A 27,815-nucleotide genomic window follows, 5' to 3' on the forward strand; every position below is an offset into this window, starting at 1 on the left:
CTTCTCCATGTGGGTCCCAGGTATTGAACTCAGGCCATCAGTCTTGGTAGCAGACATCTTTGCCAGCTGGAACATCTTACTGGATCCTGTATCTTCTGGTTTTTAAAACCTGCTTCTTGGCTTGACTGGGAAAGCTGTGGGTTTGTCCTCCAAGGTAGAATATTCTGTCTAATGGGCTCAGTTCATTTTGCACAGTCAGTTAGTGACAGGTATTTGAAGTTCCATGCACATGAGTAGAACTTATTGATGTTGTCACTGTAGGATGACAGATCTAAATGTTAGGGCCAAAATATTTTTGGTGCTGAGAGGAGGGAGAGGTTGGACAAGTGTGGTGGGACAGGCTTCACTTTAAGAAGCTAATCTTTGTCTCTGCCCTAGCTCTTTATCCCAACAACACTCCAGGTTGCCTGTGTTCCTCAGGTCTAGGCACACATGACCTAAACTTTTCCTGCCTATTTACGGAGGCAGGAGAGAAGCTAAAACTGATCCTGGTTTTCTTGTCCCACTCTGTGACGGTTCCCCATGTCTGGTGCCTTCTTGATTGACATGCGGAGTGTTAAGAGTCAGCAGACATAGCCTCATTATAACTGCTAAGCATTTTCTGTGTTCAAGGAACAAACAGTTCCCAGATCCTCATCTTCAACCTGACTCACACACGGTCTGTATCAGGCCCATGGCAGGTTCATAGGCAGCCTCCAGGTATTATCCCTACAGGTAGAAAAGTACCTCTTGAGAGAGACCATGTGGCTTATCCAATCATACATCCCTGCCTGATCATTTACTAAATGGAGACAGACACTAGATACTAGCTGTGATGGTTAGCTTTAATTGTCAAATTGACACAATCTAGAATCACCTGGGAAGAGTCTCATTGAGGGATTGTCTAGATCAGATTGACCTTTGGACATGTTTGTGGGAGACTGTTTTGATCACATCACTTCATCTGGGAAAACCTATTGGTTGCACTATTCACTGCATTTTGTCCTTAACTGCACCAAAGACAGAAACAGAGAGAAGAGAAAGAGAGAGAGAGAGAGGGAGAGAGAGGGAGGGAGAGAGAGAATGAACTGAGCACTGACATGAATGTATTCATACATTCTCTCTGCTCTTGATTGTGGATGTGACATGACTAGCTGTTTCAAGTTCCTGCTTAGACTTTCCTGCAATGAATGATCATAACCTGCAATTATGAACTAAAATAAATCCTTTCTCTCATAAATTATTTTTGTCTGAGTACTTTCTCATAGCAAATGGAAAGGAAACCTGATTCTGTGAAGCTTCCTTCTACCATCAGTGAAGCTATCTTCCATCCCTTCCCCCAGATAGAGGTTTTTTTTCTCCATCCACTCTCCCTAATCACAGTCAGCTTCTATTACCTGTCACTCCTCCATCAACCTTCCATCTTTTTAGGAAGACCAGTTCAAGCTGGCTCTTCAGCAAATCCTTGTCTGGACCTGGCTCTGTCCCCAAACTCAGAGAGAGTCTGTGCATGGGCACATGGCCACCTTCTGTCACTGATGGCCCCAGCACCACCATTTTCTGCTTAATTTGTCCTTTTCCTTGAAGCAAAGATGGGGTCCTTGCTTGCCCATTTCAGTGCAGAGAAGTCAGGGGTCCTCTTACAGCTTCCAGGGAAGATAGAAAAGGAAGTGTGATGAAGGACAGCTCAGCCTACCGCCCATGGAGGAGGCTCAGTTCTTTTCCCCCAGGGCCACTTCCCACCAGCCACACCTGTCATACCAGCCACACCTGCAGCCTCAGCTGCCACCTCACTGAACCTTGTTTTTCCAGTGGCCCAGCTGTTCCTGGCAGTGACTCCAGGAGCTGTTCCTGGCAGTGACTCCAGGAGGAAGAGCTGGAGCTATGGAAGGAGACTATGAAGGGACTTCATTTTTCTGTGTTGCCACAGAAGACAAGGCTTGCTGAAACCTCCAGGTTGCTCCAAAAGGCAACATCATCAGACGTTAAAACCTGGGGGGGGGGGCTCTTTTCCCTTCACCCAGAGTCCTACACTCAGGGTCAGCTCACACTGTGGGGGATCTTTCCAAAGAGCTAGCCTTTTATACCTTTATACCTTTTATTACGCATAAACTCTGTGGCAATGAGCAGAGAAACGAACCACCTGCAGCCTTCTCCTTCCTACTTATTCAGCATCAGAGGGGCTTTTGTTCGCACTTCCTTGCTTCAGCGCAGATATTTTTATCATGATAGCAATTGCCGTCAACCAGGGAACAACTCACAGCTTACTGCCCTCATGGTGGTACAGGACAACTACCCAGCAAGCTCCAGAGTTTTTCACCTTCAGAACCAACTTCAGTGATTCCTCAGAGTGTGAGGTTTGTTCATCACAACAATCCTGTTCATGTCAGCCCCCATGTCACCTGTCAGGCAGAATTAATTCAGTGGCTGGAGTCATTTCATGTATGTATGGTATAAATGGGGTATGTAGTCTATATCTAGTGGTCTGTTTGTGTGTTGGGTATTTTGAGTCAGTCAAAGCAGTAAGTCCTCATGCAGCCAATGTGCATAGAGGCCTTCAAGCTGACTAACTTGGGGATCACTGAGCATTAAGGGATAATGGAGTTTGACACATTGGCTATACACAGTAATCTGTAACTGTGTAACAATACCAATGAAAATTTAAATAGAAAGATGGGAACACAGTATCGAGTCTGTTGTGTGTGCCGGTTAAAACCTAAGCCACCATAAGTAGAGTCATCCTATAGTGCTACATATATCACAAAAATGTAAAGGTTGTGCAAGGCAAGAGAAGCCTGGAAATGAGCACAGAAAACTGGAGATGGGACAATAAAACGTAAAGAAATAGATAGAATCCAGGACCCCCAAGGTTAGGAAGAGCCACTTCTGCTGAGATTACCAGTATAATTTTAAAAGGATTTACAGACTAGATAGTATCATGCCAATGCTAACTTCCTGATTCTGATGGCTGCTAGGGAATTAAAATCCTTGGTGTGGATGAAATACACACTGAGAAGTAACTGGGCATTTTGTCTGCAAGCTATTCTGAGAGGTGAGTAGGTATGTGGTGGGTAGTCAGAGAGGAAGGCAAACAGGTAGAAGGGTGGGTGGATGGGCAGTGATGGCAGACAGTTGGATAGACAAGTGGGTGGTTGGAAATTAGGTATAATGGTGGATGGTGGGATAATGGACAGTTGGATAGAAAGGTAGTGACTAAAAAACAAAGGATGGTCAGGAAAATAAGGTCAAATGTAACTGAAAGAGAAACCCAGAGTCAATGTGAAGTTACCATAATTGATGTAATCTGAAATTATTTCAGATGTAAAGTTAGTATGAGAATAATAATTTTAAAAAATGCAAACATTGGTGTTGGGAGCTCCTCCCTTCCAGATCTGGCATATGCAAGGCAGATGCCCCTGGCCATTCTGTTTCGTGATCTCCAAACCCCAAGGTACTGCCTCAGATCTCTGGTTTTCAAGGACTAAATGAATAGAGCTTACTGATTAAAAAAAAAATAATAATAATCTTAGTGAATTCCAAAAGTAGGTAAGTCCTTTATTGACATCATACAGATCTCCCATGGTCTCTGCGTTTCACAAGAGTAGAAGACAGTGAAGGCAAATTGAGGCATATTAAAACACAGCCAGCTCCACCACTTCCTGTCACAGAAGAGTATCCTGTCCATGATTCATGTCAAAGTAAACAGTACATTAATGTCACTCTTTGTGCCGCAAACTATAGCATGTGTTTGCAAACAGGGCACTTCTGCAACACATATCTACAGTGACAATATTCAGAATGCCAAAGGGGGTAGGTATAACAATGAGGTTATCAAATCTTTTGCCCCCCCCCAAGAGTACAACCATCTCCTCCAATGGCCACCTCAGCCATATTCAACTGCTGTGGCTGGAACACAGCAGGAGTCACCACAGGGCAAATCAGCAAAACCCTCGGCACAAACCCACCACCTCACCAAAAGACAAGAGCCCGGAAGAGTGATTTGATTAAAAAATGTTTAGTATAAAACCTATTTATAAAGAGTTTTCCACTAACTTTTACAGATGTGGCTCTGACATTTTAGGTGAGAATTCAGCAACTGTCAGGGAGCGGGGTGTCAGGTGTGGTGACCTAGACATCACCAAAAAACAAAACACAAAAAGCAAAACAAATGAAACAGTGGTTCAATGCTGGTAAGGCTGTTCAATGTTAAGACCAGCTTTGTGATTTTATAACCATTCCCCTTCTAGACGCCATCAGCCAGTGCCAGTTATAACCTCACAGGTTTCAAGCAAAGCTAGCATGTCACTCATATATAAGAAAACACTATGCTTCCAAAGACAGGATGCTCTGCCCATCTCAGTGAGAAGACAAAGGACACTGCCTCTTCCATGCCTCTACCAAGGATGCTGTGCTCCAAGCAAGCAGATGTGGCTTGCTCTAGGGCAGAAGGGCTATCCTTGTATGGGCTTTGTTATGAATGACCCACATCAGCTGCCAATTAAGACTACAATGAAATGACACTGACCTAGTCCCATCTGACATCAGACACCATGGCCGGCCACAGTGGCCGGTGGCAGCCTCTGCCCTGACACAGCTATTATCACCTTGTCCATTAGCCTCTGCTTTGTCAATGTATGGGGAGGCCACCAACAGGGTGAGCAGTGTCCCAGGACCATTCTGTTCCCACGAGGAATACAAGGATGGACCAGAAGCCTACACAGAGCCCTGGTTCTGCAGGTGGCAAGCTAGGTCTTGCTGCACCGCAGCAGCGTGGCAGTGGGGCTCTGGCCTCCTTGGAACTTCAGACTTTGCAAGTTGACGTGGGCTCCATGTTTGAGCAGAGTCTCCACAGTCTGTGAATGCCTGCCCTGGGCAGCTAGGTGCAGTGCACTGAGGCCCTGCTCATCAGACAGGTCAATGAGGTCAGCACTGACCAGCTCTTCTACGACCTCCGTGTGCCCATGGGCAGCAGCCAGGTGCAGTGCCGTCTGATTCAGGGGCCCCCGAGCCAACACATCAGCCTTCTCCTCTACCAGCAGCTTGACAGTGGCCAGGTGTCCATTCCGGGCTGCCAGGTGCAAGGCGGTCCAGCCCTCTGAGGTCAAAGCCTCCTTGCCAGCACCACGATGCAAGAGCAGCCTAGCAGTACTAGTGTGTCCAGTCTCCGCAGCGACATGCAGAGGTGTCTGTGCCTGCAGACTACAGATGTTGATGTCAGAGCACAGGTCAATAAGGATGCGGGCCACGCGGTAATGGCCCCTCTGAGCAGCCAGGTGCAGGGGTGTCCTCCCGTCTAGCGTCTGGGCATTCACACTCACCCCGGGCTGCTTGGCTAGCAGCTTGACAATGGACAGGTGGCCCTGCCAGGCAGCATAGTGCAGAGGCAGCCAGGCATCCTTTCCCTGCAGGCCCACGTCTACACCACGGCGTAGCAGTGTGCGCACAATGTTCTCCTGTCCGTGCTGGCAGGCCACATGCATGGGTGTTCGGCCCTCGAAGTCCACCTCATTGACAGAGGCATTCTTCTCCAGGAGCAGCCTCATACTGGCCTCATCCCCGTTCTGGGCCGCAAAGTGCAGGGCAGTCCACTGGTCTTCATCCTTGGCATTGACACTGATCTTCCGGGCCAGCAGTAGCTCCACGATTCCCCGCCCCCTGCGCTCCACAGCCACATGCAGTGGTGTGGAGCCCTTCTTGTTGGTCAGGTTGGGGTTGGCATTGTTAAGCAGCAGCCACTTGACACACTCCTCCTGTCCTGCCTCCACAGCCAGGTGCAGCAGGCTAGCACTGCTGTCGAGGACCAGGTCCACATCCTGAGGCTGCAGGATCTTCATCAGCTTGCTGGTGTCCCCTGACATGATGGCGTCCACTAGCTTCTTCTTCTGGATGTCTGTGGGACCCAGATCTGCAGGGAGAGAGGGTACAATGTCAGACATTAGAGCAAGGCCATTACTGCTGGATGTGGGCTTCTAAGGCCTATGGGCTGAGGTCAGGTGGACTACCTCTCCAGGGATTCTGAACAAGAGCATTCAGGGTACACCTTTTACGTGCAGGCCTTTAAGCATCCACCCTATGAGCTATTTCATTCAGATCTAGTCCAGGGAGACCTTGGGCAGTGTATTTAATGTCTCCCATGTTCCTCTGCCAATATTCAGAATAAAACCACTCCAGCTTTTCCAGGGTAGGAAAAGGGGATTGACCACACTCCTGCCCCAGCAACAGCAGGACTGCTGACAATCATTTAAAAAGAGGTACCAAAAAGGAAAGCCAGACAGGAACACAATCAACCTGCAGACTTAGACAGACTCCAAGACATTCTTCCTGGGGCTCTACTGGCCCACAGAGATGGTTCCTGGAACTTCAAGGGGATTCAAAGCTGTACCCCACATCATGGGGACATCACATGAGGTGTTTCTGGGATGATCCTCAAAACTGGATTTCTCAGGACACCATTCAGTGTTCACAATGGAACTTTACACTGAACCTAAAAATCTACTGCCAATACTCAGAGTCCTGACTCCCATAGACAAGCACCTGCAACATTCTCCAGGTTGTTCTGCAGTGCAGTGGGGGTATAGGTGATACTAAGGGACAGACCCTACCCAGTGTTTCAACACTCCATTCTTTTGTTGTTTTTCAGACAGGGTCTCTCTATGTAGAACCATCTGTTGTGGAACTTGCTTTGTAGACCAGCTTGGTCTCAAACTCACAGAGATCATCCCAAGTGCTGGAATTAAAGACATGCACCACCATGACTGACTTAAATACTAAATGCTCATAGGATAGCATGAGGACAAGACCAGAGAGGATTAAGTCTGAAGAGGAGATTTTAGAACATCTCTCCATAGCAGATAGTGGTACGTCTAAGGTTGCTGTGAAATTAGTCCTGACTGTCCTTTTTGATTCTGTAGTCCACAGCTTGGATACAGTCCTCTCTACCCACCTTTGCAAGGCATTTCCTTAACCTTCAATGCTCTTCTACAAACATTCTACTGGAAAAATCCCTGAAGGCTGGTAAGATCCCAAGTCTTTGGCACAGCTATCTACACTTGGCCTCCCTCAAGCTACATCATAGATTGACATGCCTGTGCTTTACAAAGCATTCCAAGTGTCAGCACCTCCCAGGACGGCCAGCCCAGCTTGATGCAAGGCTATGGTAACTGAGAATGCCCATAAACACAAAAGTTCGGGACAGGGGTTATCTGGAAGTGTCTGAGTATAGGGCACAAGGCTGGCATAAGTAAAGCCCCTAGTACCACTAGTTCCCTTGGATGGGACTTGAACTTTCCAAGTTGCAGACTTGAGGCCAGCCTCTATCCCAGGGCTGGCTCAGCCAGGTGATGTGGCCTGTCTTCCTTGCATGCTACACAATGCAAGGAATTTCTGGATCTGTGCTCTGAGCATCAATTATGCTGATAACGCCTAAGATTCATGAGAGGAAACGGGAAAAAACACAGGAATCATCAGAACAAGAAACCTGGTGTATCAACTGCTCAGACTCCAACATAACTTACAAGGGAGCCGTATGCAAGTTCACCAGTGCTCACAGTCACTCACCGCCTGTCGAAGGTTCCCGCTCAAATGACAGTGACAGCGATCCTCTGGAGGAGAAGGCTGAGTCCACTGAGGACACTCCAGAGAGCCTCTTGCCACTGCTGGATGATGGGAGCTTGCACTCAGAGGAACTTCGGCTGAGCTCCTCAGGGCCTTCGAGAGTCTGGGAGATCCCAGAGTCCAACTGTGACAGCAACTCAGAAAGACTGCAGTCGTTATCAAAGGGGGGAGCAGAGGCGCGCTTGAGGCGTGCAGACTCAGGCCTGGCCTGCAAAGAAGGAGAGGGCGGTGGTGAGGACTCTACTCCTCCAGCCTCCATGTCAGAGTACAGAGAAGAAGAGACTGCTGGCCACACACAAAGCAGAGATGGCAGTCCCAGAGCTGTGAACTACCATGGACAAATAGCATCAAGAAGCCCTGAAACTCAGGGCTGCAAAGAAACTTCATGGCACAATGACATTGTAAGAATAATACCTTACAAAAAATGGAAAAGTCTGCATGATGTTGCCTCCCACTCAGGGGCACTGTCCATGTATGAGGACCAAAGGCAAACACGGGTAAGCTTCAAGAGCACAGAACAGGCAAGGCTAGGCCCAGTCCACTCAGACTTCTTAGGTATGCCAGTCTGGCTTGGGGCTGTGTCAACGAGGGAAATAGGGGGCTTTTACAGGTCTGGCTGTTGCAAGAAGAGCAAATTTCCAGCGACTAAGTCTGAGCACTGCTCACAACTCTTTCTGAGCCTTCGCTCCCTTTGGGAATCACTGGCCTTACTATGTTTGTCACCGGTATATTGTTATGTCTACTTGGGGGCCACCAGCATATCAGAGGTAGGTTTGTGCTGTTGCTGTCATTGTATACTTAGAGGTAGGTTCTGCCCCTTTAATGCTATCAGGGGCACCTTTGTCCCAGCTCTCACCTGTCCCATTGCTACTCTCCCTGGGAGAAGCTGTCCAATGTCAGATAAACCACCACCACTCCCAACCCTCATAACAGAGTTCTCTTACTCCCAGCTTCAATCATTACCCTGGGGCATTCAGCTAGCACTGACCTTTGGAACTTCTCACCACCTATGAGTAACCAAGTGGTACTTGTAACACAAACAATTTATGTATGAACAGATAGACTGTGATCAGACCCATCTTCCACCTATCTGGGGCCCAGGAGGACTGGGGCAGTCTGCCCTTACATGATCTCCAGTGTGCTGGGCAGGTGGGGGACCCCTGTGGAACCTACATTCCTAGAAGGAGGTGTAGGACAGGTTGAGGGAAATAGGGAGGTGGGGCTGGGAAATCCCACCACAAACTGGAAAGCTGAAGATGCCTGCCAGAGATGCTTACCTCACTCTTGGGCTCTGGAGAGCTTTTCTCACCTGGCTCATGAGCCAGATCTTTCACCTCCTCATCGGACTTTTCACAAAGGACTTCAGTTTCAGAGGTAATTTCTTTGGGGGAGAAAACAGAGAGTTGTCACCTAGCTATGACTCTTACATAATTCTATGGGGACAGAAGCAGTGACACCCCAGTCTCTAACCAGTGGAGGTCATGCCCAGTACCACTGCTGGTTCATAGGAAAAGCCCCAGGCATCACCGGAAGGCAACCCACCCACAATCCTGGGTGGGAAGCCATCTGCAAGGTCTTATTAGGATCAAAACGGGACCTCAGTAACCTACAAGACCCCCAAGGGTTAAAACCACCAGGACTGGCAGGCCGGCCCCCAGCCTACTCATGTCTCCCTAGGTTCATTAAAAAGCAATTCTATAGGGCACATCTATCATGAGGCAAGACCCTAAGAGAAGTGAAAGAAAAGTTGCAGGCCACTAGCTACCTCCAGGTGCCTGAAGACCCACCATTGTACCTGAACTTGGAAATCCAGGACTCAGAGCTACCTGGAGGCAAATACAGCCTGCTGGGAGCAGAGGCGGACATTGGTTCTGACAGCTAAAGTAGGGGATGGGCCACCCTGTTAGTGGTGGGCTTGTTTTATCCCTGTCTTTACACCCATTGTTCCCCACCTGAGCTTGACCCTCAACCCTGTCCTGGTCATCAACTCCATGGCCCGTGTCACTGGAAAAGCCATCACATAGTAATAATGAGACAGGGAGGGACACTCACCTTGGAAGGTGGGCCGCACCTCTGGGTCTGCATGCCAGCACCTCTGCATGAGTCCTATCAAGCTGGCACAGGCCCGTGGCCGAGGTCTGCAGATGGGTGGCAGCTCTGGGCGGTGGCCCTTCACCACTTTCACCATAATGTGTAGAATGTTCTTCTCGTCTGCAAAGGAGAGGCACATGTGAAGACTTTGAGGAGCAGGAGATAGCTCTTCACTCAGATGCATGGACAAGTGCCTGGGATATGCTGTGACAGGCACATCACCCGGGACACTACCATTTATTTCCTTTTCCAAACTGGGAGCTTTCTTTAACCCATATCCTTATAGGACATACCATCCATCCTCTGTTCTCCCAAGTTTAAAAACTATGTCTCATGGGCACAGACTCTGCCATTATCTATTATTACCAGGAAGGACTCAATGTGACTCTCAGTGGGTAACCAACCTTCTGTTCATCTTACACCATGCAGCCCATCAGCCACTTATTCCCACGGGCATTTCCCCACCCCTGCATTCCAATCACCCTGTACAGCAGCAGGAGCCTATTGGCAGGTATGGAAAATTGGCCCAAAGTCACCACCGGCTGCCAGGGTTCCACACTGATGCTTTGTTCACTTTCCCGTTAAGTCTTGTGCAATGCCTATCTCTTCAGTATCTGCAGGTTATTTCCACGATAATCCAACCTTCCAAACCCAGCAGGCTTTCCAAATGCAACGAAAGTCAAAAGAATGCCTGCTGCCAAAGCGAGCCAGATGAAGCCTACATGATATGGGAAATCCTGCACCTTGATTCCCCCCATCTAGGAGACAATAAAACCTGAGTGCCTAGATCTCTGACACACCACACATCTGATCTGAGTCACTGTTATCAGACAATTTCACACCCAACCAGTAGGCTATTGCATGGAAAAGAATCCAGACTGTGGACCTCCACTGCAGGAATGCAATTGGAAGTGGGTGTGGGGGCATGAGTGGAGAGGTGGCTCAAGGATTAAGAACATGGCTGTTCTTTCAGATGCCCTGCTTCCGTCTGCTCACAACTGCCTGTAACACTAGCTCCAGGAGATCCAATGTCCTCTTCTGACCTCCACAGACTCCTGCACACATATATCCATAAAATATTTCAAAGAACAAAAAACGGAGGACAGAAACATAATAGACTCACTCTGCTGAGTGTTTAATAAACTCCCAGCATTATCCTAAATCCTGCTGTCTCCACCCTTCCCCTTTTGCACGCCTGGCTAGAGTGTCTGTTTGGCCCTGGAGCCTGAACCCAGAGCCACATATATACCGAGTATGCTCTGTCGTTTCACACATCTTTGGTCACATCCCGTAGTGTGAATTTCCAGAAATGTCACAAAAGCAAAGAGACTCCTCCCTTACCAATGCAGCTAAAAGTGACTCAAGTCTTAGAGGCCAAACACATGAATGTTTTTACTGCAATCCACAGCGTGCTTAGAATGGTTAAAACAGTAGATTCTGTCATGTATGTTGGGGAAAAGGGAGGTGAGGGAGGGAAGAAGAAATTAACTGCTGGATCACAGGAACAACTATTGGAGACAGAGATCTTCTGGAGTGATGTGAATGTTCCAGAACTAAACAGTGATGATGTTTGTTCAAACCGAAATATATTGAATGCCAAGGAGTTAAGCACTTTAAATGTTTGTTATATAGATTTTTTTTTTTTTTTTTTTTTTTTTTTTTACCAGCACAAAACATTAAGTGGCATCAAAGAACAAGGTGTTGTCTGATGGTCCCACAATTGATCTGTCCTATATATAGGTGACATAGCAGGAGTGTTTTGTCAGCCACCTGCAGTAAGCTGACTGTGGCCTCCAATGTACTTGCAGGGCAGGTATAAGGGGTCTACCTGAGGATTGCCATGAAGCTTTGAACACTGGGAGTCCCAATGCAGCGAAGTATGAACCAGAGGCATTATAGAAGGGCTGGGAAAATTCAAGGACATCCCCGTTGCTTTCATGCAGGGCCACTTACCTGCAAATGGCTTCTTCTGTGTGAGCATGCCCCAGATCACAATGGCGAAACTGGAAGAGAAACTAGGTGTCAGTGCTGGAGACTCAGGTTTGGTAGAGTCCCCAAACTCTGAGCCACCTTCTCACAGGGGTACAGAACAAGATTCAGACATCTACGGGCACTTTCACCTCTGTTCTCTGACTTTTAAATCCAAGGTCAGGTTGGTTTTGACTAAAATACTCCAAAAGGCCCTCAGAGGCCTCGTCAGACAGTAGCTAAAGAAAATGTATAGAAAGTACTAAGAAGCAACCAGCTGAGCCCGGAACCCTCTCTTAGCTACCGGGGGGACATATGTTTAGATAAATAAATCATTGAAATAGTCCAATCTAAAACAAGAAAGGAAGGGAGGGAGGGAGGAAGAAAGAGAGAGAGAAAAAAAAGACGAGAGAGAGAGAGAGAGAGAGAGAGAGAGTTGAGCCTAACTCATCAATTGGAAAATACAGGTTCAAAAGTTAAAGCCAACTTTAAAATAAAGTACTGGATTCTCCCCAAACTCTACAAGCCCCAACTAGTCCCCAGAGGGCCATTCCCAGAGAGACTCAGCACACAGGCTTCTGTCAAACCAGTCAGCTGGGCCTGGTGACAAAAGACAGAGTTGGTTGACATAGGGCCCTCATGATGTGAGGAGGAAAGGGAGGCAGGTATTCAGAAGACATCGGGTCCAAAGGAAACACCATTTCCCCAAATTCTGATGGTTTAAAAAAAAAAAAAAGCCAGCATTCCTGAGAAACTCGTGGAGCTGGTTCCACACTGCCATGTCCGTTATCACTGGGACAAGTGACTATGAGTGCCTATCAGCATAGCAAAGCTCACACAGACCTCCAGGCTCCTTCAGTATCACAAGTACCTGCTACACATTTCAAAGTCCACACTGGCATACTAGCCCTTCTGGCCTCCTCCCCTGCCCTAAACTTCTCCAGCTCACAGACTCCCCCACCCCCACAGCTACTTATTCTCCTCATAACCTTGCTATGCCTGTGCTTTTGCCTGTGCTTTTGTCTCCCTGTCTCTTGCTCAGTCTATTACTTTTCTCTCTCTGCTCTAGAATCTTCCACATGCCTCTGGCTGTTCTCACTCGTATCTATAATAAAACCCTCTTTAACCATACCACGGGGCATTGTCAGTTTATTCACTGGGGAGTTAGGATGTGAGCCGATGTCCCTCCTTCAGAGGCAAGTGACCCATATGTGTGAGCTGGGATTCAGAGGAGTGTGTGCTTTGAGGGGGTCGAAATCCACAGACCTATGAATCTGTGGGCTACTCAAAGCAGCAGGCTCTTCTGCCAGACAAGTAGAAAAACCCATGTTTCAAAGAAATACCACACCATGAACAACACTGGACTTGAAGCTGCTTTTCCTAACTGCTTCTGCCTAGTACCAGCAGCAGGAACAGCCTCTTCCTCAGCCAGTACCACCCACAGGAAAAAGTCTTTCCTGTGCCTGGGGGAGTATGTAGCTACCAGCTAAAACCCCCAAGCCCAACAGGCACACACCACTTGCACGTTGGCCAAACCCCATGGCTGAACGGTGCCCCAGAGCCTTTTTGGAAACTGCTGTTCAGGGCAGGAAGGAAGAGTGAAACTCAGAGCTCCCAGCCTGCACAGAGGGCATGGTGTCGTGTCACACACCTGTATACATCGTGTTTGGTGTCAAACAACCGGCTCTTCTCACGGATGCGCTCTGGAGGGAGGTAGGCGATTGTGCCAAACAGGCCATCCATGCTGAGGTCGTGAGAGTGGGACATACCATTGCACTTGGCCAGCCCAAAGTCGGAAATCTGTAAAAGCAATCCAAAGGATTCATGTCAGCCTTAAAGAGAGCCAGAAGAGGCTGTGGCATCTCTCTTCACTGCCATAACAGATGGTGGCTCCCCAACACATGATACAGGTGCTCACATCCAAACAGAGGGGCTGAGCTCCAGGTTTCCCTGGGCAGGCAGGAACATAGGGATATGAAAGGGCCAAGCCTGGATGCACTATCAGTATAAACTTGATGGATAGGGACGAAAGACATCATTCTTAAATAAAAGAACGGAATTCACTTGGAGACAGAGCTCACAAAGAGCTGTAACGCTTCATGACTGCTCTGGTGGCTGATGGTCACGGTCAGCAGAAACGGAAAAACAGCCTTCAGCTTTCAGGCAAAGGAGCCACGTGACAAGCTGGGGCGTATCCTGTCCATAGTCAGTCCGGTTATGCCACCTTCCAGCTGGGGCAGCTACAAGTGCCAGCAGGTCCTTTAAAGCACAACACGCCTTCAGAGGGATTTAGAGTGAGCAAAACACACGCCTCATCACCTTCCGGGCTCACTCCAGATATGCTGTCCCTTCCCTTGGTTATGATGTCACTGTGAGGAACCCCCATCTCTGTTTCCAGAGTCCCCCATCGGTGAAGATGTCCCTGTAACTCACACCTCTACTGCAGAATTGGCAGGCGCCTCTGGGAGTCTCCCTTTTCTGACCATGTCACCACATCCTGGTACAAAGCAGACCCTTTGAAGCACTGTGTACTTAAGCCCCAATTCAGCACCAAACAGCTTTCCAGTGTACATAGAAATGGCCCCTTTCTAGTCTCCTTCAAGGCTGATGTGGTTTTAAGCCTTTTAATTCACTTCTGGGCTCGTCTTCAAACACACCCTGGCAGCAACAGGAAATGGGCTGAGTCAGGACTTTTGTTTCCAGCCTGGCCATACCCATGAAAGGAGCCCACGGGCCTGCCTGGTGTCATCAGTGCCCAACAGCAGAAAGACTGAGTGGTGACTAAAAGACCCTGAGGATGGCTGTGGGAGCTGACAGGAAGATATCCTTCAGGGCTGGCCCTCCGTCTCTGCTAGCACTCTAAGCTCAGCTCAGCAGACCTAGGGCCCCTTCGGTCTGCTGGCTCTGAAAGCCTATATGGCCTCAGGAGAAACAAGAGCTCTGGAAGAGCAGCCAGTGACCATGACAAAGTTATCACCAAGTCCCACAGAACCTTCATGTGGCTCAGAGGTGGGAGGCAGAGCGCTCATTCACTGCGCCTCTCAAAAGAGTTCAGGGAGAGCAGACTAAATGTTTTACATTCAGAAAACCTTAGCACCGGACAACTCTTTTTTCTCTGTCACTGTCCCTTCATGTGCACACTGGACACACTAGCTACTTAAAAAACCACTTAAGAGGAAAAATATCACTGTAGGAAGTCTGGCATTGCAGGCACACCGGAGTGAGACAGAAAGCCGGGTGGGGGTGCTTTCTCTCTCATCCTCCTACCTAGGACAGGGTAGCCTCCTCCCCCAGCTTTCAACAGTGGACACCTGAGGTCTCATGATGCTCTCACACTGGCACCTGACTCAGGAGCCCCAAAGAGCTCAGGGTTTACAGGAACACAGTAGCTAGACCAAGCTACCAAAGGCCCCTTGTTACCTCAGAGAGAAAGGCTTCTTTGGACCCAGTAGGAAGAACCCCTCTTGCCAGACACCATGAATAAGAAGTTGGGGATATCCAGATCTGGCTCTAACTTGGATATTTAGTGTACTTAATAGAGAAATGCACTTGACAACCCCAGGCTGCTGTGAAGCATGAGTAGTACTCACACTGAGCACAGGCTCAGAACAGCAGTGCTTTGCCAGACACAGGGAAACGAGGCTGGCAGAATAGCAGCTCTTGGCCCTGCCTCAGGATTCCCAATGTAAGTCTGAACTGCCAATGGCTCAGAACTGCAAGGGATCTGTCTGCATGGGAGGTACAGACCCATCAGCACCACAGGCTCCTCCTGTGAGGCTCTTTCTACAAGACAAAGAAACTGTGTTGTATAAGCACAATTCTGTTTGTTTTCATCTTTTTGTCAGTGACTAACTTCTCTGATAATAATAGCCTGGCACCACACAAAAGCAGCTTTTGCAGAGCCTTTCAGGGTGGCTCAGGTTAGGGGGTTGGCTTCAGCATCCCAGCTTTGAGACAATGTTCTTTCATGATAAAGAAAAACCTTCTCAGACAGGCATGGTGGTGCATGCCTTTAATCCCATCACTAGGGAGGTAGAGGCAGGTGGATCTCTGTGAGTTCGAGGTCAGCATGGTCTACAGAGAAAGTTCCAGGACAGCCAGGATGGTTACACAGAGGGAAAAACAAAAGCAAAAACAAAAAACAAAACAAAGCAAAAAAAAAAAAAAAAAAAAAAAAAAACAAAAACAAAATCACAAACAAGAAAACAAAACCAACCTAACAAAGGAACACCTTCTCAACATGGCTCTATAGCTCCCAGCCCAGATATCAGCTGACACTGTAGGAACTGTAATTATCACCAGGCTGAGGGGACAATGGCCTGAAGGGAATGCTAACCCAGAATTTGTCAAGGGCAGCCCTCACTTCCTCAAAGAAAAAGCATTAAGCGCCTGTTGTGTACCTGGAACTGAGAAAACACCTAGAAAAGTCAGTACCCAGACCTACAAAGGACAACCTACTAGTGACAAACCAGATACTAGGACATTGCTTTGTATTCCCACAGGGGCACTCTGTGAGCACTCATCCTCACTGATCCAGATGATAACCCAAAGTAAAGTGTCTCCTTACTACACCTCTCAGCAAAATGACAGAGCTGAGAAGCTCTGCCCATGTCCCAGCTCTGTGACCCCCTTCCCCCCACCCAGAAGCATAACTCTCCCAAACACCCATATGCCTGTCAGGAGAGGAGGGCAACATGCAAGGGAATAAGATGGAAACAACTGTTATCTAGGGCAGCAGAGGGACCCTGGGTAGAATGACTCTGGGGGCAACACCAGACCCATTGCCTAGGTAACGCTAGGTGTCAGCAGTTCTTAAAGACACGGGAGCTTTCATACACCACCCAGCACTGTCTGCAATTTTCCTTACCTCTTCTCAAATGCCCAGAATTTTATATGGTTTCTGGACTTCCTTCCATCTAAAGGCCTCCCTCCCCTGCCCTTGCATGCCTGCTGCACACAGAAGCAAGGCCTATCTGATGTGAAGGCCAGCCCTGGGTATCCAGGGCCTGTCTGCATACCCTACTACTTTTCACAAACCACCCTGGTCTCCTGTGACTCTGGTGTGTCAATAAGCAGGTTTCCTGAACAGGTCATGAATGGATGGCGCACACCTTTAATCCCAGCACTTGGGAGGCATAGGCAAGTGGATCTTTGTGAGTTCCAGGCCAGCCTGGGCTACAGAATGAGTGCCAGGATAGGCTCCAAAGCTACACAGAGAAACCCTGTCTCAATCAATCAATCAATCAATCAATCAATCAATCAATCAATCAATCAATCTCTGGAGTCTATCATTTCGACCTCCGCTCCAGACCTCCAGACGCAATAATCTAACCCCTCTGTGGCCACCACCTGACCATACTACACCTCTGCTCTGTGGTGAGGCCTTGGCCCAGGGTACAGGCTTGTTGTTATTGTTTTCTATTTCTAGTATAGGTTACACATATGGGAGCAATGATCTTACGACCCACTGGGCCCACAGGCCCTGTCCTGCACAGGAAGAATGGAAAACTGCTAGCCTGCTCACCTTGAAGCTGGCTCACACTAACTTGTGTGATATCCTGTCTCACTTTTCGGGATATAAAAGCCATGACTGAGCAATATCTACCTAAGCCACAACTCATAGCTATTGTCCAGAATAGAAATCAGTTTCTTTGCTTGGCTGAGTATGAGTGCTATGAGTAGCTTCATGCATGCCACATGGGGCACTGAGTCAAGCTGAGCGGTACAGTGAGTCTACTAAAGGTCAGGCCAGCAGAGTGGCTCTGGAAGTGTTATGCAATCACATATCACAGTGACAGGCTGGGGACAATATTAGTTCCTTGTGTGAACACTGTTTGATTCAGGGCCCTTGGGCCCACTCCCTCACTCAGGCCCACAGGGAAAGAAAGGGGTGGATGTGACCAATACTGTGGGCCCCACAAGGTCATGTGCATGTCATAGGACAAAAAGTCCATGACAGATGTGTTATGTTACCCTTGGTGTTGAGGTAAAGATGTTCAGGGGAAAAATATGTCCAAAGCCATACAACCCATTGCAAACTAACAATACTTATATCCAGGCACACAACCCATTTCCCATGTCATTCTTCACACCATATTTATAAACTTCCAAAGAAACCTTATAGGCCTCACATCAATATGACTGCCCACAGCTTCCTAGCAGAGGGCACACAGGTAAATGAGTCCTTTTCACAGCCTGTGCTGTGCACCTATTCACAGTGCCAGACCAGTGAAGAAAAAAAAAACATGCTTATCAGAGGGCATGGGGGTCTCTCTAGCTCACAGCCCAACTTCTGATCTCACCCCTGCCTCAGGGTGCTCAGGATATGGGGAGAGAGATCCATGGATTTACAAGGGTCATACTTTCAGGTGGCTATCACAAGTATGACCAGCTCGGTGCTCTAGCAGGTCTTACAGTGAGAGCGGCCCCTAGCTTCAAGTTTTCTGCTTCGGGGATATCACTTCATTTCTCAGAATCCAGACCGTGAATCTCAGCCTCCAAAATCTTAGACACAGAGTCCTCCTTAAAATATCCAGTGTCCTGGCTGCCCACTCCCCAGGGTACATGCTGTCCCTACCTTGACATGGTAGTGAGCATCCAGCAGGATGTTCGCTGGCTTCAGGTCTAGGTGCAGTAGTGGTGGAGACATGCAATGCAGGAAGTTCATGCCCACAGCTGTCTCATGCACGATGCGGAAGCGCAGGTCCCAAGGTAGAGGCTCTGAGGCCAGCAGCTTCTCCAGGGAGCCCGTCTCCATGTACTCCATGACCAGACCAACAGGCTCCTGGCATATGCCGTACACAGGCAGAATATACCGGAATTTGGCCATCTCCATCTTCTTAGCCTCCTCCACAAGTTCCATGCGTTCCCTGAAAAAGTCCATAGGTGTAAGGGCATGCAGCTGTCACCTAGCAGGACACAGAGCCACAGGCCAGGATACAAGCAGTGATAAATGCACACGTGTGCAGAGTTCACTGTCACATAATTAAACACAGGGCCTTCCAAAGCCTACACCCTCTGCACCTGGGGTCACTGTGAGGACAGAGCCTAGCAGTTATCTGGATACCTACAGGCAACATCACATCCCTTGTCTGGATGGAAAACTGCTAGCTAGCTAGCCAAGGACCTTCACCCTCGCCTTTTAATCCCAACTCTTTCTCTGGCCCAATGACTCCTAGATCTAATCTCATACTTAACAGAATAGCAGGGGATTGGCCAAAAGGGCCACAAATAACTGTCCACACATTCTACTGATTACACAGAGGTTGTCCATATTCCTCTAACTACAGATGAGTGGAAAACACAGGGGCATTCCATATGTAACCATCACCACCCAGGACATTTTCATCACCTCCAACAAAGTGTACCCGTTAAACCCCCACCAGACTCTACATCCTTCTGTTTCTAAATCCAGGTGCCCCAAATGGGTGGAATCATCTCCATCATTCTTCCATGCCTGCCTTACTTCATGAGGTGTTTTCAAAGCCCATTCATATTGTTATGCACATCCAAGTTCCGTTTGTGTGGCCGAGAATGGTGTAGGTATACACTACATTTTGCTAATCCACCCACATGGTTATGGACAAGACTGCCTGTATGTACTAATTAGTTTTTTGTTTTTTGTTTTTGTCAATTTGATATAATCTAGAGTAATCTGGAAAGGAACCTCCATTGAGAAAATGCTTGCATGATACTGGCCTGTAGACAAGCCTGTTGGGGAAATTTTTCTTAATTTACTATCGATGTAGAAGGGGCCCAAAGGCCACTGTGGCAGATGGTCCTGGGTTTCATAAGAAAGTAGGCTGAGTAAGCCACAGGGAACAAGGTCAGAAGCAGTATTCCTCCAAAGCCTATGCCTCCAGGTCCCTGTCCTGACATCCCTTTATGACAAGCTGTAAGATGAAAGATGAAAGAAATCTTTCTCCACAAGGTTCTTTTGGTTAGTGTTTTATCACAGCAACAGAAAGCAAACTAAGACATTGTTCCCACCTGTTGGCTCCTAAAGTAACGCTGTACCTTTGGGGGACAAAAGTCTAGACAGCTCTTATGTCAGTTCTGGGTATCTGCTCAGAAGCAGAGCTGCTGAATCATGCGGCAGGTCTACGCCTAACGTCTAGAGAAGCTGTGGTGCTGCTGTCCACGGCCTGCTACTTCCTCGACAGTGATCTTCCACTGGGGACATCTCACACATTTAGGTACAGTCTGTGGCAGAGACAGATGAAGCACGGGCTGCATTCACCAGTCTCGGCCAAAGGTCAATCCCATGATGTTTGTACAGATGTGAATTGCTGTGTAATAGCCTGTGCCAGCAACAGGGTCAAAAGTCTCAGTGTGCACTCAGGGTAAAAGGCCCCATCCCAAGAGGGTGTGACTAAGCTATACAGAGTCAGCATCTCTCCAAATACACACAAGAAAGCACCCAGTAAGCTGGGAAGAGGCTTCCCTGACACAAAAAATCTGCTTCCTAGAAATGTAGAGCCACTTCCAGAGAGACATGCTGGTGCTGGAACTTGGCAGCCTGCGTGTTCACACATAGGCCTGGTAGGCTGAGGTGCCTTGCTGCCTCCCCAAAAGAGTCTAACACGAAGTTCCACTTGTAGCCTAAAACTCTCTGGGTTTTCCTTACTCCCCAAAGGGGCTCTTCTGGGTCTAAAGTACCTGTTGGGAAATCACCAGGAGCCTACTGGAGAACCCAGAATGGTGCTGACAAAGCACTTTCTAACCCGGCCTCCCCTCTGAAACTGTAGGAGACTCCCAAGCTTCGCTGGCCCCATGCAGGAAGGAAAAGGCAGGCAGGCAGGTAGAGCCATCTGGGCACCAAAACAAAAACAAAAAACAAACAAACAAAAAAAAGAACACCGCAAAAAGCATCAGTCTCTTCAGGGGAACTGCCACAAGTTCTAAAGGCTGAGGAGATCAGATCTTCGTCAACCAGTGTCAGTCCTAGAGTTAACATGCACTTTGAGCCTATGGTAGAGTGACAGGCAACAGGCCTCTGCCTTAAATGAAGCCTCTGAAATGAATCACTAAAGGGCTTCAGAACAGAGCTAGCATGGCGTGCTGACCCAGCCTTCTGGAGACATTGCCCAAAGTAACTAGTCACAGGGATGCAGGGCCAGTCTTTAAGACCCCCTGATTGAGTAGACAAACTTGCCCTCATACTAGGATCTTGTCCACGGCTCTCTTCTTTGTTGGAAGGCTCCAAGAGTCTGACCCTAACAGGAGGCAGACCGTGAGCATCAGGGGACCATCCTACCTTAGCCACTAACAGTTTACAACAGGCTGGGACACTCCCAGGCCTGTTCCTATACGCCACAAGAATCTGACAGTGAAGGAGTAGACACTATTTCTTGGATTGGGCTCCTATTTCCCCAAGGGAAGACAGGAGATAAGGACCAGGCTGGTCAGCCACACACACACACAGCATCTGAGACCTACTATCAGGTGCTGCTTCTGCTCTCTTTCGTGCTAAGAATGAAAGTTATAAGCCAGGAGATGGTGGTGTGTGCCTTTAATCCCAAGGATCGGAGTGCAGAGACAGGCGCATCTCTGTGTTTTCAAGGCCAGCCTGATCTACAGAGTGAGTTCCAGGAGAGACAAGGTTACAAACCAAGAAACACTGTCTGGGGGATGGTGGGGGGAATAAAAGTTATAATTTAAAACCCTCCTCACCGCCTCTGCTACTTTCATTCTCTTCTATAAAGTCACCAGCTTGTACCTTCCAGTGTGGTGACTGCAACTCCAGAGTGTAGGAACCCACAACCAAGTGAACTGGAGAGGTACACCTGTCCATCCCCAGTCCAAGGAGCTGGCAGTATTCATGTCTGCTGCCTGGTTGTAGTATGGGCCACTTTCCCTCCACTGGATAGTCTTACTCAGCCAATCTATTATTTGCCCAAAGGATTTAATGCCCACAGCAACTTCTGTGGTAGCTCTTCGAGTCCCACAGGCAGAAAAATAACTAGTTCTACCTTTTCCACCACTCAAAATCCAGCAAGTTCCCTCTCTCTGCCCAGGCCCTTTCCAGAACATAAACTTCATTTAAAAAGAACATGGCTATAGATAGGGCTGCCAGAGAAAGCTGTCCCCTGCTACATTTACACACTTACTCTGTACAGCAGGCTAGAAGGAGCCCATGACAGCACCTCTTGCCTGGGCTACATACTTCAGGGCATTTCATTGGTAAATGACCACTGTTTCCTGGGACAAAAATCAGAGACTAGCACTGCGGCAGAGTCCAGAGACATCCAGAGTAACTTAAATACCCACATCATCATCCTGATGCTCTGGGGACATGCTACCCGGGGCCGGAAGCTTCAGGCTTTAGGTGTTGTCAGGGGCACCTGCCACTCCATAAGCCTAAACTAGGCTAGCTACTAGCCTGGGAGAGGCAGACGGACTCCAGTATACATAGAATTAATCGTTTTATTTCCCTGATTCTTATCATTTAAAACATACCTTTCTCATAAGCAGTGTTTTCAGATTAGTGTTGGTAACAACACAAAAGGAACTGTACATTTGTAATTATTACTATTGTTTTAAAACCTAGAGGGATTTTCCAGCTTGTCTCTAGCCTGGATGGATGCCTGGGTGGGGCAGGGATCACGGTGGCAAGCCCAGGGCATGCTCCTGGCTGCTATTCTGTTCCATTCTGTCCTTTCTGCTCAGTGAACCAAATGCTTCTGGGCCAAGGAACCCACTGACGTCAGGTTCATTAAAACACAACTTGATCTTTGCTTCTGCATAGTGCAGAAAGGCTGGACGGAGTTAATATTCTCATCTCCTTTGCCCCTGGGATAGCGGTGCCTCTGAGAAGGAAGAGAAAAGGCACCTCTGCCCGGCTCTCATCCCTGTTTTGGGGTTCCATTTAGCGTTACAATTTCTAAAGACACTTTTTTTTTTTTTTTTTTTTTTTGCACAGTGCTGGCTACTGAACCCAGAATCCCACATGTGCCAGGCAAGGATTTAACCAGGAAGCTATAGTCACAGCTTCCCTCCAAGTTTTTTTTTTTTTTTTTTTATTGTCTAAGCAAACCTTGAACTCAAGACAATCCTCCCATCTTAGCTTCCTGATTACTAAGATTATAGCCTAAGAACCTTTTCAAAAGCATTTATAATAATTCACACACATCCCATTTACACCTAGCGTAGTGTGGTCTCCCACCAAGAGAGGGAGTACAGATAAATGTCAGTGATAGCCAACACCCATCATTTCTGGAAGGTCTTTGGGAGACAAACCCCTACCTCCCAGCTCAGCAAGAAATTCCAAAGACCCTGGGATGGTAAGAAGTGGAGGATCCCATTACTGAAAAAGGGAGAGAGAACCTAAGTCAGCCATGAATGGGCCTGATGCCTTCAGGGAACATGGGAGTAGAGGGGGCTCAGTAACAGCTGCCAGGGAACCTGGGAAGCATTGGGGGAGAAGAGTACTTCAGCCTCTCCACTAGGCTCCTGCACACCACCCCAATTACGTTCCCAGGAGCCTCAGAGGGGTTCCCACACTGCGACTGCTATTTTTAAAACTGACAAGAATCAGACTTGTCCAATTGTCAGCTCTGTAGTTACAGACTTGGGGTTTGCTCAGGCTCGCCCTGACTAGCTGAGGCCCAACTCTGCATTAGCAGCTCTTGGGCCCCTGTGCCAGGGACTTTGTTATTCTGAGCTCCTATTAGCTGGGAGCAGGGAGAGGCATGGGGCCTCTGGGTCATTTTGTTCTGAGTGCCAGGTCTGCCCCCCTCCCTGTACTTGTGACCTCATTAAGTGATAGCCAGCCAAGGAAGACAGCCCTCTCCCCAAAGCCAACCAATGGAACCCTCCCAAGAGGAGAAATCTGATCAGTGGAGAGGTCTTGCAAATTGTGCTGAGGTCCTCTAAGTGTCCCTCCATTGGCAGAAATTTCACAAGGATCTTTACCATTGTTCTGACCTGATTAAGGCCCCACCTTCCCAGAACAGAAATGGAGGGTCACAAACCACAGGACGGGTAAAGGCTGGGGCTTGGGCAGCTGTTGAGGGCCAAGACACTACCAGCTATCCTGGAAGGTGAACAGCCTTGGCCAGTGAAAATAGGACCGGCCCACAGCTGTGGCTAAAATGACCCCTCCCTCTACCCCCAAGCAGTAAGTAAAGACTATACATGACCTCAGCTACATACTAGGCAGCAGAGGTAGATGTTAGCTGGCTCGGAGGTCACTGTGGATGGACCCCACTCTCACAATTAGCTTTGGACACGGCTTCCACTACCCCTGGGGGAAGTACCACAATGGCAGCTTCTTAGAGGCTTTGAGAACCAGAGAGGGAAAGCTGTTTCCTCCTGGCAGCTTATGGCTGGCTTATATACTTTTTCTTTAACTTTTTTTTTTTCTTTTAAGATATGGTCTCTCTACATCAGTGTTTGTCAGCATATCATATATTACTGTATGATTCATAATATTAGCAAAATTACAGTTATGAAGTAGCAACTAAATAATTTTGTAAGTGGAAGTCACCAACACAAGAAACTGTATTAAAGGGTCACAGCACTAAGAAGACTGAGAATCAGTGCTCTCCATAGTCCTGGAACTCACTCTGAAGACCAGGCTGATCTTAAACTTAAAGAGATATGCCTGCCTCTGCCTCCTGAGTGCTGGGATTAAAGGCATGCACCACCCTGGCCAGATTAATTCTTTTTTAATCTATTCTGGTCAAAAGAACTGAACCTGAGTTCTACCTGTCTGCAGAATACACACAAGACTGTAAAGACAAATTATTGTCCTTCCCTTCAGAATTAATTCAAAGGGGCCTGTTGAGCATCTAAACAGAAAAAGACCCCTGGGAAAGGTTTAACTTTAAGAAATACCTAAAAGCATGTTAAGGAGATGAGAGAAATAACTACTCTGTTAACGAGATGTATGTGTGATGCCTGGAAAGTCCCTTCTTTTCAGGCAGCTGAGTGGAGGTCCTCACTGTTAAGCCTGTGTGTTTTCCACAATTTTTCCTTTCTTTTTTCCTGGCACCCTTTTAGGGATGCTGGCCTGCTCACTCTGACACTCCGGGCACCACCCACTCTGTCTTTCTCTCTGTCTCCTCTCAGCCCTTCCCTGTGGAACTCCTTGAGGGCCACTGTGGCGCCTGCCTGCCTGATCTCTTAACTCAGAAAGCAGGACTTTCTCTTTTTCTCAAGACTTGATGCTTGTTGGTCCTGTTGCTTTCTTCTCTCGAACCTCAATAAAATTATTCTCCAAGTCCATGTTTAAATCCTCTCATCTCTGAGGGTAAGAGCCTGAGAACAAGTCCCTGTGTCCTCTGGCTGGGGGCTACACACAAAGTCCCTAGAAAATTCTGTTTCTTCTCTAGGTAATGCTTTGCAAAAGAAGGACATAAATTAGAACAGCCCTGGAAAAGTGAGCCTCCCTCCCTCAACTGCTATTTCAAGCTTCAGATACAGCCCAGGCCACTCAGGTAGGAGAACCAAGTGAATTCCTTAGTATTTCCCAGCCTGAGAACTGATGTGAGCTCCTAACATGCAGGAGCTTAAACACCCAAATGTGGCCTGGGTGGGAGAAGTCAACTCCACATACAAGCAGCCAGCCTGACCTGGTGGCCAAGTACTTCCTGCTGGGTGCTGCTGACCTCTATCTGGCTGCTGACAAGCCACCACCTGCCTGCTTCAGGCAGGGAAGAAAGGCTTTGCAGTTAAAGAATACACACTTCAACACAGGCGCTTTGCAAATGGAAAAACCCTGCCTGCAACCTGGTCACCAAAATACAAGATGTGAGGATTAGAGGCCTGCAAAGCATATGATACCTGTGTCAAGTCTTTGATGGTGAATAATATTCACTCTGCCTAGAAAACACAATCCCATAGGTCTCTGGTGGTATAAAAAACAAACAAACAAACACATCCCTGAAGAGTTTGAGGATTTTTGTTTTGTTTTGTGGGTGTTGTTGTTTTTCCTTTGAGAAACTGCTGGCTGCTATTCAAAATGGTTTGAATTTCACCAAAATAACCACAGTGCCCCTGCGGGAGGGTGGGGGAGGACTGGGCTGAAGGGTTCCCACAATTGGGTTGAGGGAGGGTTTACAAAGCATGGTAAGGCTGGTGAGCTGGTAGTGATTTTAGACACTAGTCCTCACTGTACCACACTTTCTAAGAAAAACTGGGTTATAGCAAAAAGCAAGCAAACAAACAACAAAACGACCAGCAGCTCTCTGAAGGAGTCAGAAGTAGGGATGAGGTGTAAAGGGAGTAGGCTGAGATCTCATCCTCAAACCATTCTTATTTTCACTCTGGCCCTGCCACGGTCACCGTTCCACAGTAAAAGTTCAAAGTTGCTGTGGTTTAAGGCTGGTCCTGCCGACAGCCATGGCTCAATGGGGTTTAAGAGGGATCTTAAGCTGGTAAAATGCAACACGAAGTTCATGTCAGCTTGGTTAAAGAATAAGGCATTTAAACGTGCCGTCTTGCTGCTCATACATAAACTATCACCACCCAACGTAAACAGTGCAATCTGGGGAAAATGCTTTTCAAGAATCTGCTTCGCACCTCACCTCCGAATTTACACAGATCACAAAAGCCCTAGGGCTTACCGGGGTCAGCTCTGAGTCCTTTCCTATTGCTGGAACAAACCGCTAGGAGGGACAAAGGCCCAGGATACTGGGGAAGGGGAGTGGGGGCGGCACCTGGCCAGGATCAAAGCAAAACGTTCTTTGAAGCCTCGGCTTCCACCCGAAGTCCCCTAAAACGAAGGTGTGCGCAGAAAAACGGTGGGCAGAACCAAATCCTGGACCCATGAGGGACCCGAAGCCCTGGAAGCGGCTGGGCGCCGCGGATGCCTCACCCGAACCCAGCCGGTGCTTCTGACCGAAATAATTACGGTCTTACACTAATTTGTGCTCCGACGAAAATTAGTACGTGGAACTAAATCTAACTCATTCACAAAGCACAAAGACCCACACCGCAATTTCTCTAAGCCGGGCGCGGACCGCAGCGCCTAGGTGGGTCCCGGGCGAGCCCGTCGAGCTTCTCCGGGCTCTCAGGGCCACTGCGCCAGGCCAGCTCCGGATCCCAGAAGCTCCGGAGCTGCAGGGTGCCGGTGGCCTGAGAGCCGCGAATTCTGTCCCCCGGCTCCTCGCGCGGCGCTGAGCCCCCATCCAGCCCGGCCCCGCCCGGCCACTGACCTGTCGTCGACGTGCAGGCTGGGCGAGCACTTGATCGCAAGCCACGTCTTCCAGTGCACGTGGCGCACCTTGTATACCTGGCCGAAGCCGCCTGAGCCCACCTTCTCCCCAGCCTGCGAACTCGCCCGCGTCGAAGGTGCGCAGCAGCCCCAGCGCCCACCGGCCCCGGCCCTCGCCCTCCATCGCGTGCGTTATCGCCGCTGCCCGGCTCAACCGCGACCGCCCAGGTGCTCAGGTGCGCGCCCCGCCCGTTGACGTCACTTCCGACGCTCGCCCAGTCCCACCCCGTCCCGCCCCGCCGAGCCTGGGCCCACCCCCCGACGCCCTCCCGGGATCCGCAGCGGTGAGTGTCCCGCGCTGGGTGCTGCGGACCCACTAGGGATGTATGGAGTTCCCGCGGTCCCTAGGGAGCGCCGCTGCTGGCCGGCTTCTCACGCACATAGATCGTGGCTCACAGTGCTGACACTTTGCAAAACGCGGCAAAGAAAAAAGTATAGTCTCCAACTGGGACCTGGACTTAGATCCCATCTCCGAGCTTGCTTAGGTTTCCACGGTTATGTTTGTGCCGTTTGCGGACGCTAAAAGTCCTACACAATGTTATCGTCTGATTCGGTTCATGTACCCGACGCTAATGAAGAAACAACGGGACATTAGGTGCCTTTCTGGATACCTTTTGTAACTGCCCTCTTAAGAAGGCCCTGGCGGTCATAATACCTATGTATCTTCCTATCTTCCTTCCTTCGTTTTTCTTGAAAACTTTTGTTTATATTAAAGAGTTATAAAGTACCCAATCTTTGGAATTGATTTTCCACTCCTTCCCTGTAGCTCAAGTCTGTAATAACAGTACTGGAGTGGCTGAGGCAGGAGGATCACCTCGAGTTTCAGATCACCCTGGGCTGCAGAGTGAGAACTTGTTTTAAAACATGTACGTAATAATTATGTACAAACATGTACATAATAATTCTCCATTGCAAATGCATAGGGTCCCTTCATTATGGAAAACAG

General features: G+C 48.5%; 1 protein-coding gene across 1 annotated transcript; it reads right to left on the reverse strand.

Annotated features, from left to right (window-relative positions):
• Positions 1-3,544: 3,544 nt before the first annotated feature.
• On the reverse strand, positions 3,545-27,036 carry Ripk4 (receptor interacting serine/threonine kinase 4). The gene is given in 9 exon segments (XM_051191963.1): positions 3,545-5,884; positions 7,537-7,801; positions 8,871-8,974; positions 9,646-9,804; positions 11,638-11,687; positions 13,304-13,452; positions 18,230-18,521; positions 26,811-26,917; positions 26,919-27,036. Coding segments are annotated over 9 exon segments (2,361 nt in total). The 5' UTR covers positions 26,994-27,036; the 3' UTR covers positions 3,545-4,724.
• Positions 27,037-27,815: the final 779 nt, after the last annotated feature.

The sequence above is a fragment of the Phodopus roborovskii genome, unplaced genomic scaffold (genome assembly GCF_943737965.1).
Source record: "Phodopus roborovskii unplaced genomic scaffold, PHOROB, whole genome shotgun sequence".
In the NCBI taxonomy this organism is placed as follows: Eukaryota; Metazoa; Chordata; class Mammalia; order Rodentia; family Cricetidae; genus Phodopus; species Phodopus roborovskii.